Source organism: Talpa occidentalis, unplaced genomic scaffold (genome assembly GCF_014898055.3).
Source record: "Talpa occidentalis isolate TD23 unplaced genomic scaffold, MPIMG_talOcc4v2.1 talOcc4.4, whole genome shotgun sequence".
NCBI lineage: Eukaryota > Metazoa > Chordata > Mammalia > Eulipotyphla > Talpidae > Talpa > Talpa occidentalis.
In genome coordinates this window covers 42,060,092-42,077,622 of record NW_023604295.1, presented here as the reverse complement: position 1 = coordinate 42,077,622, position 17,531 = coordinate 42,060,092, and the positions used below count along the sequence as shown (strand labels likewise).

Sequence of the window (17,531 nt, the reverse complement as noted above, 5' to 3'; positions counted from 1 at the left end):
TTATGTTCATATGTGATTTAAAAATACATATTAATTTTCAATATTCCAAGGTTTCTAAACTTCCATTTCACTGTTAGAGGAGTTAAGAACATTTTTCATGTTTATTGACGGTGCAGTTTTACTTAGTGAATTTCCCCTCAAATTAGGGTTATTTTCTCAAGATTTTTTTTTTTTTAAAGATTTATTTATTTATTTATACAAGCATTGGGTACAGTCAGAAGAGCGGGAGGGTGAGAGAATTCACCAGAGCCAGAGTGGGGAGCAGAGCAGGCAGAAGGACTGCAGCACACTGCTGAGGGGAGCAGCGGGCGGCAGGAGAGGTCTGGGCGCCATGTGGGACCCTCCTCTGGTGGTCGGGGAGCAGCCGGGAATCAAACCGGCGCTGCAGAGGCTGCGGGCAGCTTCGCAACCCAGCGCTCAACCACTGCGCCACCGGGGAGGCCCCTATTTTCTCAAGATTTAAAGGGATTATTTGAATAAACACAAGACAGCCTCTGACATCATCTTAAACTTCTAAAACACGTGACCCGTCCTTAGTAAAATGCACATATGACTTTCTATGGTTTGAATGTGACCCCACAAAATTCTTGTGTTGAAACCCTAACTCTTGGCACAGCAGACCGCTCCTGTCTCACATGCTGCTTCTTTTAGCAGTATATTTCAGTAAATCCACCTTTCCTATTTTCCATGCTGTCTCTGGTGAATTCTTTTACTCCTGCACCCCCGGCCTATAACCCACCAATTCTTCCCCACATTTGGTGGCACATACAGGGATAGAAAACAGGTAATAGAGTATGAGGACTTCTTATTCTCTCTCTCTTTTTTTATTTTTGGTTCTCTGGTGGCCGGTAAGGAACCCTCAGAACAACCGAAGGTATCTGGTTAGGGTACACCGCAAGCTTACTAAAAGGTTCTAGGTGCCCTCAAAGAATGTCATTGCCCAACTGGGTGAAAAAGTGCCTTTTCTTCTTTGGAAACCTCCTGTAAGCTGTTTGGCTCGCAGACAGCATCTAAAGGGGTCTGGCTTGGCTACTCCCAGGTGTCCCTGGAACATCCCCATGAGTTGGGTCCACCATAGCCAAGGTGGTGGATGGTTTCATTTTCCTCCTCTTAAAAAAAGGAAAAGTTAAAAAAAAAATCCTAACTCCTAAGGTATTAAGACATGGGAAGGGGGTAGGGTAGAGGGGGCCTAATAGACTACGGCAGAGGGCTATGAGTATCTTTGTGGTGGGCATGATGTGGTAACATACATCTGAAGAGGTGTGAACCTATATCTCTTAATCATATATACAATGTTGTACACTGAAGTTGCATAAAAAAAAAAAAAAGTGGGTCTCCCCGGTGGCGCAGCGGTTGAGCGCTGGGTTGCGAAGCTGCCCGCAGCCTCTGCAGCGCTGGTTCAATCCCCGGCTGCTCCCCGGCCACCAGAGGAGGGTCCCACATGGTGCGCAGACCTCTCCTGCCGCCCGCTGCTCCCCTCAGCAGTGTACTTCGGTCCTTCTGCCTGCTCTGCTCCCCACTCTGGCTCTGGTGAATTCTCTCACCCTCCCACGCTTCTGACTGTACCCAGTGCTTGTATAAATAAATAAATCTTTAAAAAAAAAAAGTGACAGAGAGGTGGAAAATGTTTGGGTAACGAGTGGGATTGATACCGTTATAAATGAGACCCAAGAAAGTTTCCTTGCCCCTTCCCTTTTTATGCCACGAAGAATACTATGAGAAATCTGCAGTCCAAAAGACACTCCTATGCTGGCAACTTGGTCAAAGACTTCCAACCTCCAGAACTATGAAATTAATTTTCTTTTGTGTATAAGTTACACAGACTTGGTACTTTGTTAGAGCAGCCCAAACAGACTAAGACATGAATCTACTTATAAAAAAATTCATCAAGTGAACAGAAAGAGTCTGTTAGCAAGAAGGCAATCTCTTGAATAGACTGAAAATCACTGAGTTGTACACTTTAAATAGGCAAAGTGTATGATATGTGTGCATTCTATCACAGTAAAGCTGTGAACAAAACAAAGGAGGAATGAATAAACACAAAAAGGAAGAAGAGAAGGAAATCTTTTCCCACAGTTCAAAGCAGTCAGTATAATTCACTTAATATGGGCAAAGGAAAATGAAGTAGTCAATTTAAAGAAAATTTAGAGTACAATGTTTTGAAATCTCATGTTTGTTATGAATAAGTACATTATCCCAAAAGCATTACCACAAATCATCCAGATATACAAAAAACAAAGATGACAAGGGTCTAGTAAAATATTAGAAATTAGTCAGCAAATGATTATTTTACAAGACATGTAGATTAAGGACAGAGAGACAATCCACATAGTTTGAAAGCTTATGCCCAGAGGGTATTAGACTCTTGTTCAAGGCATTTTTAGCAAGCTGGCCTAAGCAATAAACTAAAGAAATGCAGAAACAAAGCAAAATGTGGCAGGGAAACAAGATTTAGCATAAATCTTTACATGCAGGATAGTCACCAAAAGTTGTTAAAGGAAAAATAATTGGGGTTTTTTTTTGCCATTTTAAAATAACAAAGACTGTCAGTTTGGGGAAATGACTAATCTTTTTAACAGCTCAAAACTCACAGTGAAGTATTATCTAGTACAACTTCAACCTAAAAAACATTCTGACTTGGAACTATATTTCATGATGACAAAAATAAATTTTAATGAAGATTTTGGACAGAAAGGTAACTATGTTGCTTTGTTCCAACAATCCCAAGACTTCAATGCTCAGCATGGACAGAACTCTAAACCATATGAAAGACAATCTCACCTTCAGAAATTACAGTTGAAAATGGGAGGAAGTGGATTTAGCAGAGGGTCTTGCTGCTATGACTTTCCTAGAGTACCACAATCTAAACAAGCAGTTATTTATAGAGTATTCCATGCTTGACTTCTCCCAGCTGCTCTAAATTGTCCTTAGTTAAAATAGAACTCTATTATAGGGAAAGTGTCTTCACTATCTGGCACAGGCACAATGTTTTTGCTACTTAAACTTCACTGGCAACTCATAGACAAAAGTTTGGATAGGCATGCCAATGCAACTGAGCCGCTAAGCCTAGGGTCTTTTCTCAGGATTTGACATTTTTGGTCCCCCTTTTATCATTCAGTCTAAATGTTCCAAGCTCAGGACCCAGTGTATCTCTACTGTATCACAACACCTCCAAACAGGTTGACAGAAAATTGAAAATGAAACTTTTTTCTAGAGTGGGTCTCCCGCAATCAAGTTTACAAGCTGAGGTCACTGTTAGGGAAAGTTGGCAAAAGGTCCTGTGTTGTCAGATGCATTTTCTTCATCCACACACTTTCTGATGCTGCTAAAAACTGGTCTCTTACACAACCAGAGAAATAATAAGAATAGGGCTAAGGAAGAGTAGTCCTCTATATCTCAGAATGTTTGCTTGGATCTATTAGCTAACTACCCAGGCAACCAGTGGTTAATGGGATCTTACTGGCAGCTTCCCTCTTGCAATGACACAAACACCCACCACTGACCTCAAGATGCCATTAACCTAAAATGCCATCTATAACGTATACTAACTCTTATATAATTGGGTATGTTTTGGAGCTTTCTTATTCTGTTCCACTTCGGGAACTTGACAGGGACAAAAAAATTCTGGATGTCATCTGAATATAAGCCTTAAAAAAATTACAAAAATGAAAAGAGTCCCTTGATATTACTTATTTAGAAAAAAAAAAAAATAAGAGATGGGAACCCTAGAGAATTGCCCCTTTCATTTCAATGGGAATGCTTCCCTTCTCAGTTTTCATGGCCAGCTTTGAACTCTCATGTGATGTCCAACTTACATGTCACTCCTATTTTTTTCCCTTTTAATAGTATTTATTTTATTAAACTTTTTCATTTTATTACATCATTGTTGATTTTTGTAGAGTATTTTATTTCTCCCCTCATGTGTAGTGCCTATAAATCTCCTACCACCATATCACCCCTGAACAGTTACCACCCTCCCCGTTTTGATCCCTCTTCCTCTATATACCTGCTATATGCCTCAGATCTATAGTTTGCCTGCCAGTTTTCTCTCTTTTTTTTTTTGACACTTTGTTCAGTTTCCCTATATTCCTCCTATAAGTGAAACCATTTGATATTTTTCTTTTTCTTTCTGACTAATTTCACTGAGCATAATCCCTTCCAGCTCCATTCATGTTGCTGCAAATGGCATGCATTTATGTTTTCTGATTGCTGAATATTCCATTATGTATATGTACCACCTCTTCTTGATCCAGTCATCTGTTTTTGGGCATTTAGGTTGTTTCCATATCTTAGCTATTGTAAAAAGTACTGCAATAGACAATGGACCATGTCACTCCTATTTGATTCACCCAATGTTGCTTCAAAGTAAACGTGGACCTTCTTCTCCTTTAAACAATCACATTTTCATCAGTGCTTCCACTATTCTTCAAAATGTCCTAAAGCTACTCTTTCATATATAATGTCTCACTTTCTAGTCGGTAGGAAGGCAAATTCAATTCATTTTATTCCATTATGGCCAAAAGCAGATGTTTTCAAATGACATGCGAGAATTCAAAGCAGCATGACATAATATAAAGAATACAGATTTTAGAGCCAGTACAATTGGGTTAAAATTCTAGCTTTATTACTTAAAATGTTCAAAAACCACACCAATTAAGCTGGCTATGGAAAAAAAAAACAGATAAGCAAGCAAAAAGCAGAAAATAACAAATGTTTCTGAGTACACTGCAGAATTTGGAACCCTTGTGCATAGAGGTAGGAATGTTTTAAATGATGTAGCTGCAATGCAAAATGGTATGGAGCGTCCCCAAAAAAGTTAAATGTAGTGGGTCTCCCTGGTGGTGTAAGGGGTTAAGACACAGCACTATGAAACTATCTGCAGCCCCTGCAGCACAAGTTCGATCCCTGGCTAGGAAGATAACCCACATGGTGCAGCAGACCTCACCTATCTAGCCTGCTGCTCCCCTCAGCAGTGTATTTCAGTCAATCTGCCTGTTCTGTTCCCCACTCTGTCTCTGGTGAATCCTCTGTGGCCTGTACCCCAGTTCTTATATGCATAAATAAATGAATCTTTTTTTAAAAAAGCTAAACATAGCATTATCAAATGATCCAGCAATTCCACTTGTGGGTATATACATCAAAGTAGTGAAAATAGGGACCTGAACAGTTATTTGTGTACTAATATTCATAGTAGCATTATTCACAGTAGCCAAAAGGTCAATACAACCCAAATGCTCATTGAAAGGTGCATGGCTAAACAAATGTGGTAGACAGATATAATAATATATTATTCAGCCTTAAAAAGGAAAAAAGTTCTGACACATGCTATAACATGAATGAACCATGAAGCTATTAAGCTAAGTGAAATAAATCAGTCATAGGGCCTCCCCAGTGGTGCAGCGGTTGAGCGCTGGGTTGCGAAGCTGCCCGCAGCCTTTGCAGCGCTGGTTCAATCCCTGGCTGCTCCCCGGCCACCAGAGGGTCCCACATGGCGCGCAGACCTCTCCTGCCGCCCGCTGCTCCCCATAGCAGTGTGCTTCGGTCCTTCTGCCTGCTCTGCTCCCCGCTCTGGCTCTGGTGAATTCTCTCGCCCTCCCGCACTTCTGACTATACCCAGTGCTTGTATAAATAAATAAATCTTTTTTAAATAAATAAATAATAAAATAAATCAGTCATAAAAGGACAAATACTGGGGCCCCCTCTGGTGGCACAACGGTTGAGCGCTGGGCTGCGAAGCTGCCTGCAGCCTATGCAGCGCTGGTTCAATTCCCAGCCACCAGCGAGGGTCCTACATGGCGCGCAGACCTCTCCTGCCACGCACACTGCTCCCCTCAGCAGTGTATTTCGTCGGTCTGCCTGTTCTGTTCCCCGCTCTGGCTCTGGTGAATCCTCTCACTCTCCTGTACTTCTGACTGTACCCAGTGCTTGTATAAATAAATAAAAATAAATCTTAAAAAAAAAGGATAAATACTGTATGATTCCATTTATACAAGGCACCTGGAACAGTCAAATTCACAAAGATAAAAGCAGAACAGGGGTTGCCAAGGACCAAGGGAAGGAGAAATGGGGAGCTGTTGTTTAATGGATACAGAATTTCAGTTTGAGAAGAGGCAAAACATTCTGGAGATGCATGGTGTGATGGCTATACAACAATGTAAATATATGTAATGCCAATGAACTGTGAAGTTAAAAGTGATTCAAGTGGTAAATTTTATGGTATGTATATTTTTTTGATATGTGTATTTTACTGCCCCCCCAAAAAAAAGTTCAATTATCCTTCCCCAGAACTACCAATGACATAATATATTTAAGATGGTTGGCACTGCGACTTACTGAATGCCTGTGTGACTTGGGCTGATTATTTAAATTCACCAAAGTCCCAGAGAAGTTTTGAGAATCATGCACAAAACAGGCTCCCCACAGAAATCTATCAGTTCCCTCCAAATCACTGTAACAGCCTAGCACCTGGAAAGTATAGAATGCTCAAGGAAGGTAAAAACATGATCTTAATTCTAACAGAACAGTTAACATCTAAGGCATTTTGGAGGCTACCATTTTGACAGATGTCAACTCCTCCTACCCACTAAAAAGAAACAAGTACACAGATTTTTAGAAATCATGGTAAATTCTTTTTTAAATGGTTTCCCAGCCATGTTTGTACTGAATAGTAGAATATAAAATTTTTGGTTCTGGGCCTCCCCTGGTGGCACAGTGTTTGAGCGCTGGGCTGCGAAGCTGCCCGCAGCCTCTGCAGCACCGGTTCGATCCCCAGCCGCCATCAAGGGTCCCACATGGCATGCAGACCTGTCCTGCCGCGCCTGCTGCTCCCCTCAGCAGTGTATTCCATCACTCTGCCTGTTCTACTCCCCGCTCTGGCTCTGATGAATTCTCTAACCCTCCGGTGCTTCTGACTGTACCCAGTGCTTGTATAAATAAATAAATAAATCTTTAAAAAAAATTTTTTTTTCAGTTCCACTCTTCTGGTCTCTTAGGAGTAATGTGACAAAGAATAATCACACTTACCTGTACTGCCACCCAGTGACGAGGTTGGTATACTTCATTAAATAGCCATACACATTTTCCATGTGATCACTGTTTCAAAAAGATCAGAAAGATCAGAAATTACAAGAAATCCCAGAAAATTAACTGTGTAGTTTTCAAAATAGGTATAGATACATACTATTATACATACATACTATTAAAGTATACATACAATACAAATGCCTCAAACTTTCTTCAGAAGAAAAATTTATAGATCAACAAATAGAGGTGCTTCATCTCCCAAATTTCCTATCTATACGACTTTATTTTACCACATTTCTTCAAAACAAGTGAATGCCTCATTAATTATACAATGTTTCAAATAAACATCATTATATATAAAATCACATAAATGTAAACCAAATATAAATACAAACACTTTATAACTTATTCAATACTGAAGGTATACCATCTAGTTGTATGGATTCAGAATAACTAAAAATGGTCTCTGGGCAGAAGAGTGCCTCCTCATTCTGATGAGGCACACACGAAGCCAATATGTTGTGACTCTAATTCCTTGGGCTTCTAAACTGAAGATCCTATTTTTGATGAGTGTGTGACACCTCGCTCCCATCTCCTAGGCCCGAAGGCATGAGGCAAAGAGCTTACTACTTACTACAAGTCACAATGGGAAGATTTAGTTTAATAACTGTACCAATATCTTATTACAACGATTTTCTTTTCTTCCTACTCCCCTCTTTTTCCATTTATTACAGTTATGTTCTGTGACAGTGGTTAAAAGAAAATCCACTATATCCTTGATAATTCTTTTTCAATATTTTAAGGTTCTATATACCGAAGAAAATACATGAAAGCTTTGTCTATATCGATATATTTTTAGATATATAGCAATCAACTTTTATTTTTGGAGTTTACATTAACAACTCCTTTTTAAGTGACCTATTCGATTGTAAAATTTTAACTTTACACTAAAAAAAGCAAAGGAAATTAAATATTTATTTTCTCTACTACCCTGAATCATAAGGTAAAATTTGTAGCTAACCAACATCCAGAAAATTGTGTGTCAGTTAAGGCAATCTTCAAAACATGAACATCAAAGGCAAAAGCAGAGAAGAGCTGACACAACCAATAGAAAAATTGAAAAAAAAACTGTAGATAGAGCTGAATAACAAATGAAAAGACCTGAAAGTAAAGACACTCTCTCAAGCAAAGTGACCAAAATGACTATAAGATTCTACTATTACTGGAGTGCAAATAGGGGGATACCTCCAGAATAAACTCAAAGTTTGGTGCCTTTCTAATCTCATTCTTTCAAAGAGATTGAAGATAAAGATCAAATCTGAAAATAAAGAATCCCTTGACTTGGTATATATTCTTTTTCCTGTATTTTCCTTCAATTTCAAGGCTAGCCAGCAGCACTGCTTATTAAGTCAAACTGTTCAAGTCCCACTAGTTTCATAAGGTCACCAATCTCAAGAAGATAAAAGTTGTCAACTCCTAAAATACCAACCCAAAGTTCTGATAATCAGGCATCTATTGTCATAAAAATGACAGCACCAGTTGAATTCTCATTTTAATAATTTCTAAAGCTCACAGTCTACAGGAAAGGATTCTTCTTTAGAAACTCATCCTCATTGGGTTTACCTAAAGTTGCTCTACTCCTAGCTCCCAGGTCACAACCAAACTATTTCTTCCTGTTTCTTTTTAGTACGGTATGTGGAAAGGCAAAGAAATATGCACTTTTCTTATCTGGATCCCCCCTTTCCCCAGGCTTGAGGTTTATTTTATTTTTATTAAACTTTTTTATTTTCTTATATCGTTGTTCATTTTTGTACAATATTGGATTTCTCCCCTCAGGTGCGGTTCCCATAAATCTCCCACCACCACATCACCCATGAGCCACCAACATAGTCCCTTGTACTCTCAGGCTTGGGGATTAAAAGCCTTAGGGGACCGGCCCTCCCTGGTGGCACAAGGTTAATTAAGCACCGCACTGTGGAGCAATCCGCAGCCTCTGCAGCACGAGTTCGATCCCCGGTCGGCCAGGGAGCAACCCATATGGCGTAGCAGACCTCTCCTGACTCGTCCGCTGCTCCCCTCAGCAGTGTATTTCAGTCAATCTGCCCGTTCTGTTCCCCACTCTGTCTCTGGTGAATCTTCTCACCCACCTCATCTCTGGCCTGTGCCCCAGCTCTTCTATGCATAAATAAATCTTGAAAAAAATAAAATAAAATAGATAAATAAAAAGCTTTTGGGGGCCACAGGAATCCCAAGGCCCCTGGACTCCATCCCAAAATAACTTTCCAAAAGCTTCTTTTCAAAGGGTTTCAAAGGATTTTAGATATTTAACACACAGTTTAGCTTCTTTGAACTATTCTTGTTCTCAAAACTCTGAGGCATGAAACTACACCCCTAACTCATATAGTGTTGTAAATCAACATTACTTCAATTAAAATATATATTCTTTGTTCATATGTCCTGTGTCTCTGACTACAGACAGAGCTACATAAAATCTAATGCTATGATTCTAGGAAAACTGAAAAATAGCTCTAGCCAGAATAGTGCCTCCTCACTATGGTGGGACACAGAAGAGGCCAATCTGTTTGCCTCTAATTTCTTGGGCTTCTACAATGAGGATCCATAACCTAAGTATGTACTTATTTATTTATACCCTACACACCCACAGGCCTAAAATGCCATATAACTTGAATTAAATATGCTCTTAAAGTGTTAAGATGTTCCAGAATTCATTATTTTGGGACTACCCTCAATCTAGGTTCCCTACACCAAGTCTTTATTACTAAGTGTCATTCATGGCTATTAGCATCTAATTAAAATATTACAACTCAATTGTGCAATTATAAACTGCTGGCCTGTTTCTTACTATATAAACAGGTTACAAAGAACCAACTTAAGAGCAACCTATTCTCTGGAAGAACTGTTTACACTGTCCCTCTCTCATCCTCTCTATTCCCCTTCTCTGGGGAAATCAGTGCCATCAGCTGCTGTGGAACAACTGCATCATCTGGTGGCCAGGATAAAGAACTTTGGGAGTGAATGTCTTATTCACTGAGAATTTATCAGGTAGAGGGCCTCCCTGGTAGCGCAAAGGTTTAAGACCCAACCAATGATGCTGTCCCCAGCCTTTGTAGCACGAGTTCGATCCCTGGCCAGGGAGCAACCCACATGATGCAGCAGACCTCTCCTAACTTGCCCGCTGATCCCCTCAGCAGTGTTTTTGGTCCATTTGCCTGTTCTGCTTCCCTCTGTCTCAGGTGAGACACACCTCCCACGCCTCTGGCCTGTACCCCAGTTCTTGTATAAATAAATAAATCTTAAAAAAAAAAAGGGGTGGAGAAAAGTGGAAATTACAAAAAAATAAAATAAAATGTGAGTATTTGAATCTCAATCTTCACACTTTGCTCCCATTTAAAATGTAGGGATTTTGGGCCTCCCCGGTGGCGCAGCGGTTGAGCGCTGGGTTGCGAAGCTGCCCGCGGCCTCTGCGGCGCCGGTTCGATCCCCGGCTGCTCCCCGGCCAAGGGAGGAGGGTCCCACATGGCGTGCAGACCTCTCCTGCCGCCCACTGCTCCCCTCAGCAGTGTACTTCGGTCCTTCTGCCTGCTCTGCTCCCCGCTCTGGCTCTGGTGAATTCTCTCACCCTCCTGCGCTTCTTTTTTTTTTTTTTTTTTTTTTTTTTTTAAATAGAGGCATGTTTTATTTATTTATTTGTTTGTTTGCTTGTTTTCTTTATACATGCACTGGGTACAGTCAGAAGCACGGGAGGGTGAGAGAATTCACCAGAGCCAGAGCGGGGAGCAGAGCAGGCAGAATGACGAAGTACACTGCTGAGGGGAGCAGCGGGCGGCAGGAGAGGTCTGCGCGCCATGTGGGACCCTCCTCTGGTGGCCGGGAGCAGCCGGGGATCGAACTGGTGCCGCAGAGGCCGCGGGCAGCTTCGCAACCCAGCGCTCAACCGCTGCGCCACCGGGGAGGCCCCCTCCTGCGCTTCTGACTGTACCCAGTGCATGTATAAACAAAAACAAACAAACAAACAAGCAAATAAATAAAACATGCCTCTATTAAAAAAAAAAAAAGATTCTAATGCTTGTGAAAAGTAAAAATTTAAAAAAATAATAATAAAATAAAATGTAGGGATTTTTATAGATTTTAATATATCAGGTAATATGAGTAAAATCTAGTTGTTGAAGGGAGAACATACCACACAGCTGATCATGTTATGTTTTCTGTTCTATGAAGAGATGACAATCCAAAAGATTAAAGCTATTGAAAAGTTCATTTTTGGGGCCTCCCCTGGTGGTGCAGCGGTTGAGCGCTGGATTGCGAAGCTGCCCGCAGCCTCTGCAGCACCGGTTCGATCCCCAGCTGCTCCCCAGCCACCGGAGGAGGGTCCCACATGGCGCACAGACCTCTCCTGCCGCCCGCTGCTCCCCTCAGCAGTGTACTTTGGTCCTTCTGCCTGCTCTGCTCCCCTCTCTCACTCTGGTAAATTCTCTCACCCTCCCGCGCTTCTGACTGTACCCAGTGCTTGTATATATAAATACATAAATCTTTAATAATAAAAAAAAAAAGTTCACTTTTGGGCCTCCCTGGTGGCACAAGGGATTGAGCACAGCACTATGAAGCTATCCACAGCCTCTGCAGCACGAGTTCAATCCCCGGCTGGCCAGGGAGCTACCCACATGGCGCAGCAGACCTCTCCTGTCTTGCCCACTGCTTCCTCAGCAGTGTATTTCAGTCAGTGTGCCTGTTCTGTTCCCTGCTCTGTCTCTGGTGAATCCTCTCACCTTCCGTGTCTCTGGCCTATACCCCAGTTCTTGTATGCATAAATAAATAAATCTTTGATAGAGGTCTTTATTTTTTTTAAAGATATATTTATTTATGCATACAAGAGCTGCGGCACAGGCCAGAGATGCAGGGGTAGAGTGGGGGTGAGAGGATCCACCAGAGACAGAGTGTGGAACAGAACAGGCAGACTGACCAAAATACGCTGCTGAGGGGAGCAGCGGCCTATGCCCCAGCTCTTGTATGCATAAATAAATACATCTTTAAAAAAATAAATAAATAAAGACCTCTATCAAGAATAGGAAACCGATTGCAGAAATAACTGTTAGTGGCATTTCTTCTCTCCATCGATACCATGCTCCTTACCATTGCCTCCCTTTCTTCCCTACCTCTGTTTCTCTTGCTATATCCTTTTCTTGTTCTCCCTCATTTCTTTTTCTCTCCTTGTATCCCTCTGACTAGGGTTTCAACTGTAGTCAGAATCAATTATTAACCAGTTTATCTCCTCCAGGCACCTTCCAGTCAATGTCAAGGGTAGCAGACGAAGAAAACCGCAAAGGCAACCAAAACTTGAGTACAGGGAAACAGAGTGGGAAATTACGCTTTGTTACAATGCCTATAAACCAAAAAGAAATACTTTCTTTCACCAACAAACTAAACTGTTCTATAAACTGTCCTAAAATTCAGATGGTAATGCCAAAACACTAATGTGACTAATCAATTTAGTTTAAAGTTAAACCTGATATTCTGGACATAAATTACTTTATTAAGCAAAATCAGTAGCTAGGAGATTGTTAGCTAGGAGAGATATTACCTCAAACAAAAAGAACAAATATGTGTCCTCTCTTCAATGTATTATAATTTATACCAAGGATATGCTACACTATCTTGGAAGTAAAAAATAAGTGTTTGGCAAGTAAACAATGCAGTGAAAAAATGGGCAGAAGAACTTAAAAGACACTTCTCCAAAGAGGAAATGCAAATGGCCAACAGGCATATGAAAAAATGTTCAACATCCCTCATAATCAGGGAAATGCAAATCAAAGCCACAATGAGATACCACCTTATACCAGTAAGAATGGCACATATTAAAAAAACGAACAACAACAAATGTTGGCAAGGATGTGGTGAAAAAGGAACTCTCCTACACTGGTGGTGGGAGTGCAAACTGGTCCAACCACTATGGAAAGCTGTCTGGAGGTTCCTCAGTCTACTAAAAATGGAACTACCATATGACCCAGCAATTCCACTCCTAGGGATCTACCCAAAGGAGACACAAACACATTAATTCAAAAGGATATCTGCACTCCTATGTTTATTGCAGCACTATTTCTAATAGGTAAGACTTGGAAACAACTCAAATGCCCAAAAATAGATGACTGTATCAAGAAGATATAGTACATATATACAATGGAATATTACTTAGCAAAAAAAAGGATAAACTAATGCCGTTCCCAGCAACATGGATGGAGCTAGAAGGGATTATGCTCAGCGAAATGTTAGAAGGAAAAAGAAAAATATCAGATGGTTTCACTTACAGGAGGAATATAGGGGAACCAAATAAGACATCAGGGGAAAAAAATAACAACAATACAAAAACACAACAAAACAAAAACAAACAGGCAACTATGTATCAGAGACAATCCGCAGGGGAGGGGAAGGGAGAGGGATCAAAATGAGGGTGGGAAGAGCATAAGGGATTATGGTTATGGTGCATGAGTGAACTGATGGTGGAAATTCTATGGGGACTACACCTGAAAAAAGAAGGCAAACACTGTAAAAAAAAAAAAAAAATGAATAAACGATGTAAAATATATATAAATGAATGTTTTGAAAAAAGTGTTTTGAGGGCCTCCCCGGTGGCGCAGCAGTTGAGTGCTGGGTTGCAAAGCTGCCCGCAGCCTCTGCAGTGCCGGTTCAATCCCCGGTTGTTCCCCGGCCACCGGAGGAGGGTCCCACATGGCCCGCAGACCTCTCCTGCTGCCCGCTGCTCCCCTCAGCAGTGTACTTCGGTCCTTCTGCCTGTTCTGCTCCCCTCTCTGGCTCGGTGAATTCTCTCACCCTCCCGTGCTTCTGACTGTACCCAGTGCTTGTATAAATAAATAAATAAATAAATAAATAAATCTTTTAAAAAAAAGTGTTTTGAAAAGACACAATTTCCTGGAAGTCTATTTGATGGATAACTTCCCCTAGTATCTAAATTATGTGATTTATACAAAAAAAGGACTAAAAAGACTAATTTACATGTTCTAACACTAACCTGTTTGTATAATTCTGACATAGTAACTTCTCTGGAAAAAAATGAATTCAAATCGACTGTATTTAAATCTGTAAAGCAAAAATTCAGGTCACCCTTGAACAATGCAGGGGTTAAGGGTGCTGAATCCTGTGCAGTTGGAAATCTGTGTATAACTTTTGACTCCCCCAAACTCAACTACTAATAGCCTGCTGTTGAATGGAAGCCTTACCAACAACAAACAACTGATTACCACATATTTTGTATATGTATCATATACTGTATTCTTACAATAAAGTTAAAGAAAATATTAAGAAAACCATGAGAAAATACATTTACAGAACTCTATGATATTTACTGATATTCTAGGTTTATAGTGTTTATTATTTACAAGAAAATCCACATATAAGTGGATCCAAGTAGTTCAAACCTGTGTTAAGCACCAACTGTATAAGGAAATTAAGAAATCAGAGTATATCATAATAAACCATACTTTGATCCTCGAGGCTTGACATAGTCAATTTTTTTTATATCACTTGTGATTTTTCCTTATAATTAAAAGAAAAATTTATTGCTCACTAGATTTTGAAGCAGTGTTTTGTAGTTTTTAGTTACATATCTATGAAGTGGTTTTTCCCTGTTTTTACTGGCATTTATAGGTTTCTAGCAGGAAAAGCTAGGTACAGAAAGATACACTCAACTTTCTTTTAATTCCGAAAGAGAAAAAAAAGCAAATGTTAATGATTTTTTCTTCAAATCAGCCTCAATAGAAGTGGTAAAACCTCAAAGACAGTAAACAGGTTATATTTAGGCAGCTCTTTTCCCATTTGCAAGGAGGTTCTTTTCCTTGAGAGTATTTGAGTGGGAAGATGCCAGGTCTGACCCCTAAACTTGGTTCTACAAACTCCTACCCACTTACTGAAATGCCTAACTATTTGCTACTGAATAAAAGAGACCTGCCTGCTTGTTAAACATGGTTAATCAGTGTAGAGAACAAAATAAGAAAAAGCAGGCCCATTTTATACCTTGATTTGCTTTTCAGTTCCTTCTGAGTAGTTCTCTTCTATCCACTTTAATAAGCAAGTGGCATATTTGCAGATTTGTAAAGTTTTCTAAAAGCTGACATTAAGAATATAAAATAATGGAAGCATGCACATTTTATTAAAACACTTCCCTTTATGAAAAGGGAAGGATGATCTAGAATTAAGAAATCTATTTTCTATCTATTTTAAATCTATTTAAAAACTTTGGTTTTTAAAAAGATCATCATGAGCAATTTTGCAAATTCAGCTGAGGTTCTTCCCTTTCCTGATTCTTTTTCAAGAATCCCCAGAGGAACACTTGGGGTTTCTACTTTTATTGTTCTAGGTATACACAAATTTTGTGATTAACTAACAAGAGAGTTTCACATATGGTAGAGGCTAAAAAATATCTGCTGCATGAGTAGAACACTAGTAAATGATGAAATCACAAATACCTAAAAATATGAATAATTATCCATTTCTTATGGATAATTATGGTAGAAAGCTTATCTACCTTTAATACTCCTATATAAATAACAGGAATAAAAGTTCTTCCACGTACTGACCATGTAACCTTGGCCAACTCATTTTGACTTATGTTTTCTTCAACTGCAAAATGTGGATAACTCTAAGAGTTGCTGTGAGAATTAAGTGTAATAATAGAAGTGAAAACATTCTGGATATATAAAGTAATTATCTACATTTACAATGCTCCATAGCTCTAAAAGCAGGCTGGATGTACCACTTCAACAGTCTATCAACTTCAAAAGAAAACATTCTGACAACTTAAGTTCAACATGCCATAAACCAAATATGTCATTGACTCTCAAAATCTTCTCCTCTAGACTTTTCAAAATTTCAACTCTGCATGGCTGAAGTCAACTTTTACCTTCTTCCCTCACTACCACCTTCCTTCCACCTAATCAATCACCTGGTCTTTCAATCTTTCTATAAAGGCTCCCTTCTTTTCTAGCCTGCTCCAGTCTAGGCTCTTGCAAGTGATTGTCTAGTAGCTCCTCTTATTCCCCAAAGATCAAATTCAGTCCTAATCTCAGCTTTAGAAAACAATTTCCAATTGCCTACTTGTCAAATCTATCTCAAGAGTAGACGACAGTCCAGAATTAACATCTGTGATGGGTAGGTACATCCTTGCATGAGTCCCTGCTGGTACTCACACCTTTGTGTGAGCTGAATCTCACCACTTGCTTCCAATGAATAAAGAACAGTGAAGTGAGTAAAATTCTGAAATACAAAAAAAAAAAAAAAAACAAACAGTGAAGTGACTTCCCTTCCACATTTAGGCAGAGGTGACTATGATTTCTGTCCTGCCAGCACTCTCTCGCCTTTCATTTCCTCACTCTGATAAAACAAGTTACCAAGTAATGAGATACTCTGTGCAGAAGTCCATGCAGCCACAAAGCAAATGATGCCACCAGAGGTCAGCTAATGAGGAATAGAGGTCTTTGTCCAACAGGTAAAAAGAACAGAATTGTGCCATGAGTGGGCCAGGAAGGAGATCCTTCCCAGTTGAGCCTTGTGAAAAACCTAGAGACAGAGGGCCCAGTTAAGCAACACCAAGGTTCCTCATCCACAGATGCTATATGATAAAAAAAATAAATAAATAAATGTTGCTGGTTCAATACATTTAATCTGAGGCAGGGAATCTGTGATAACACAGTCTCCTATCATATTTCATAACAAATTTCAGGTAAATGAAAAAGTTAAATACAAAACTACCAAATCATGTTATGCCTACATGCAAACAAGTATTTATAAAAATAACTTTCTATAATTAGAAGTGAAAGGAAAACAAAAAGAGATCTGACTTATAAAATTTTCTATATGCCTAAAAAAATGCAATAAATTAAAATACAAAGACTAGGAAAATCTTTACATCAAGTATACTAAAAAATTTACCCAAACAAAATTAAAATATTATATGTGGTCATATACTTATTATATAAAGGAGTAATATAATTTCTCTGGAACTTCAGTGAAGAAACCAGTGAAAGTGCCTCCAAGGAGGGAAACTGGAAGACTGGGACAAGTATGTAAGGTAAATATCTCTTTTTCCAATTAAAAAATAAAATTAGCAAAATTATTTTAAGTATTAAATAGTAATATGTAATGTTTTTAAAATAGACTAAACATGTTAACAAGATGAATATTAAGATTCATTAGAAAACTGAACAAACATGAGCAGTTATTTCACAAAAGGTAAAGGAAAATTAAATATAAAGAAAAAAGCCTCTCGAAAGGCACAGAGAACTTTTATAAGTGGTAAAATACACACAAAACTTAAGGTCCTCCCTGGTGGCGCAAGGGGTTAAGCACTGCACTATGAAGCAATCCACAGCCTCTGCAGCACAAGTTCGATCCCCGGACGGCCTGGAAGAAACCCACATGGTGAGGCAGACTTCTCCTGTCTCACCCGCTGCTCCCCTTAGCAGTGTATTTCAGTCAAT

The 17,531-nt window shown here is 39.6% G+C and overlaps 1 protein-coding gene across 2 annotated transcripts in view; it reads right to left on the bottom strand.

Moving 5' to 3' along the window:
* The window catches only part of OSBPL11 (oxysterol binding protein like 11), a 100,589-nt gene that overhangs the window by 52,104 nt on the left and 30,954 nt on the right, over nucleotides 1–17,531 (bottom strand). For both annotated transcript variants that reach the window (XM_054700494.1, XM_037525395.2), the window contains exon 3: nucleotides 7,024–7,092. In XM_054700494.1, the coding sequence (XP_054556469.1) occupies nucleotides 7,024–7,092 (69 nt within the window). The remainder of the gene's footprint in view (nucleotides 1–7,023; nucleotides 7,093–17,531) is intronic.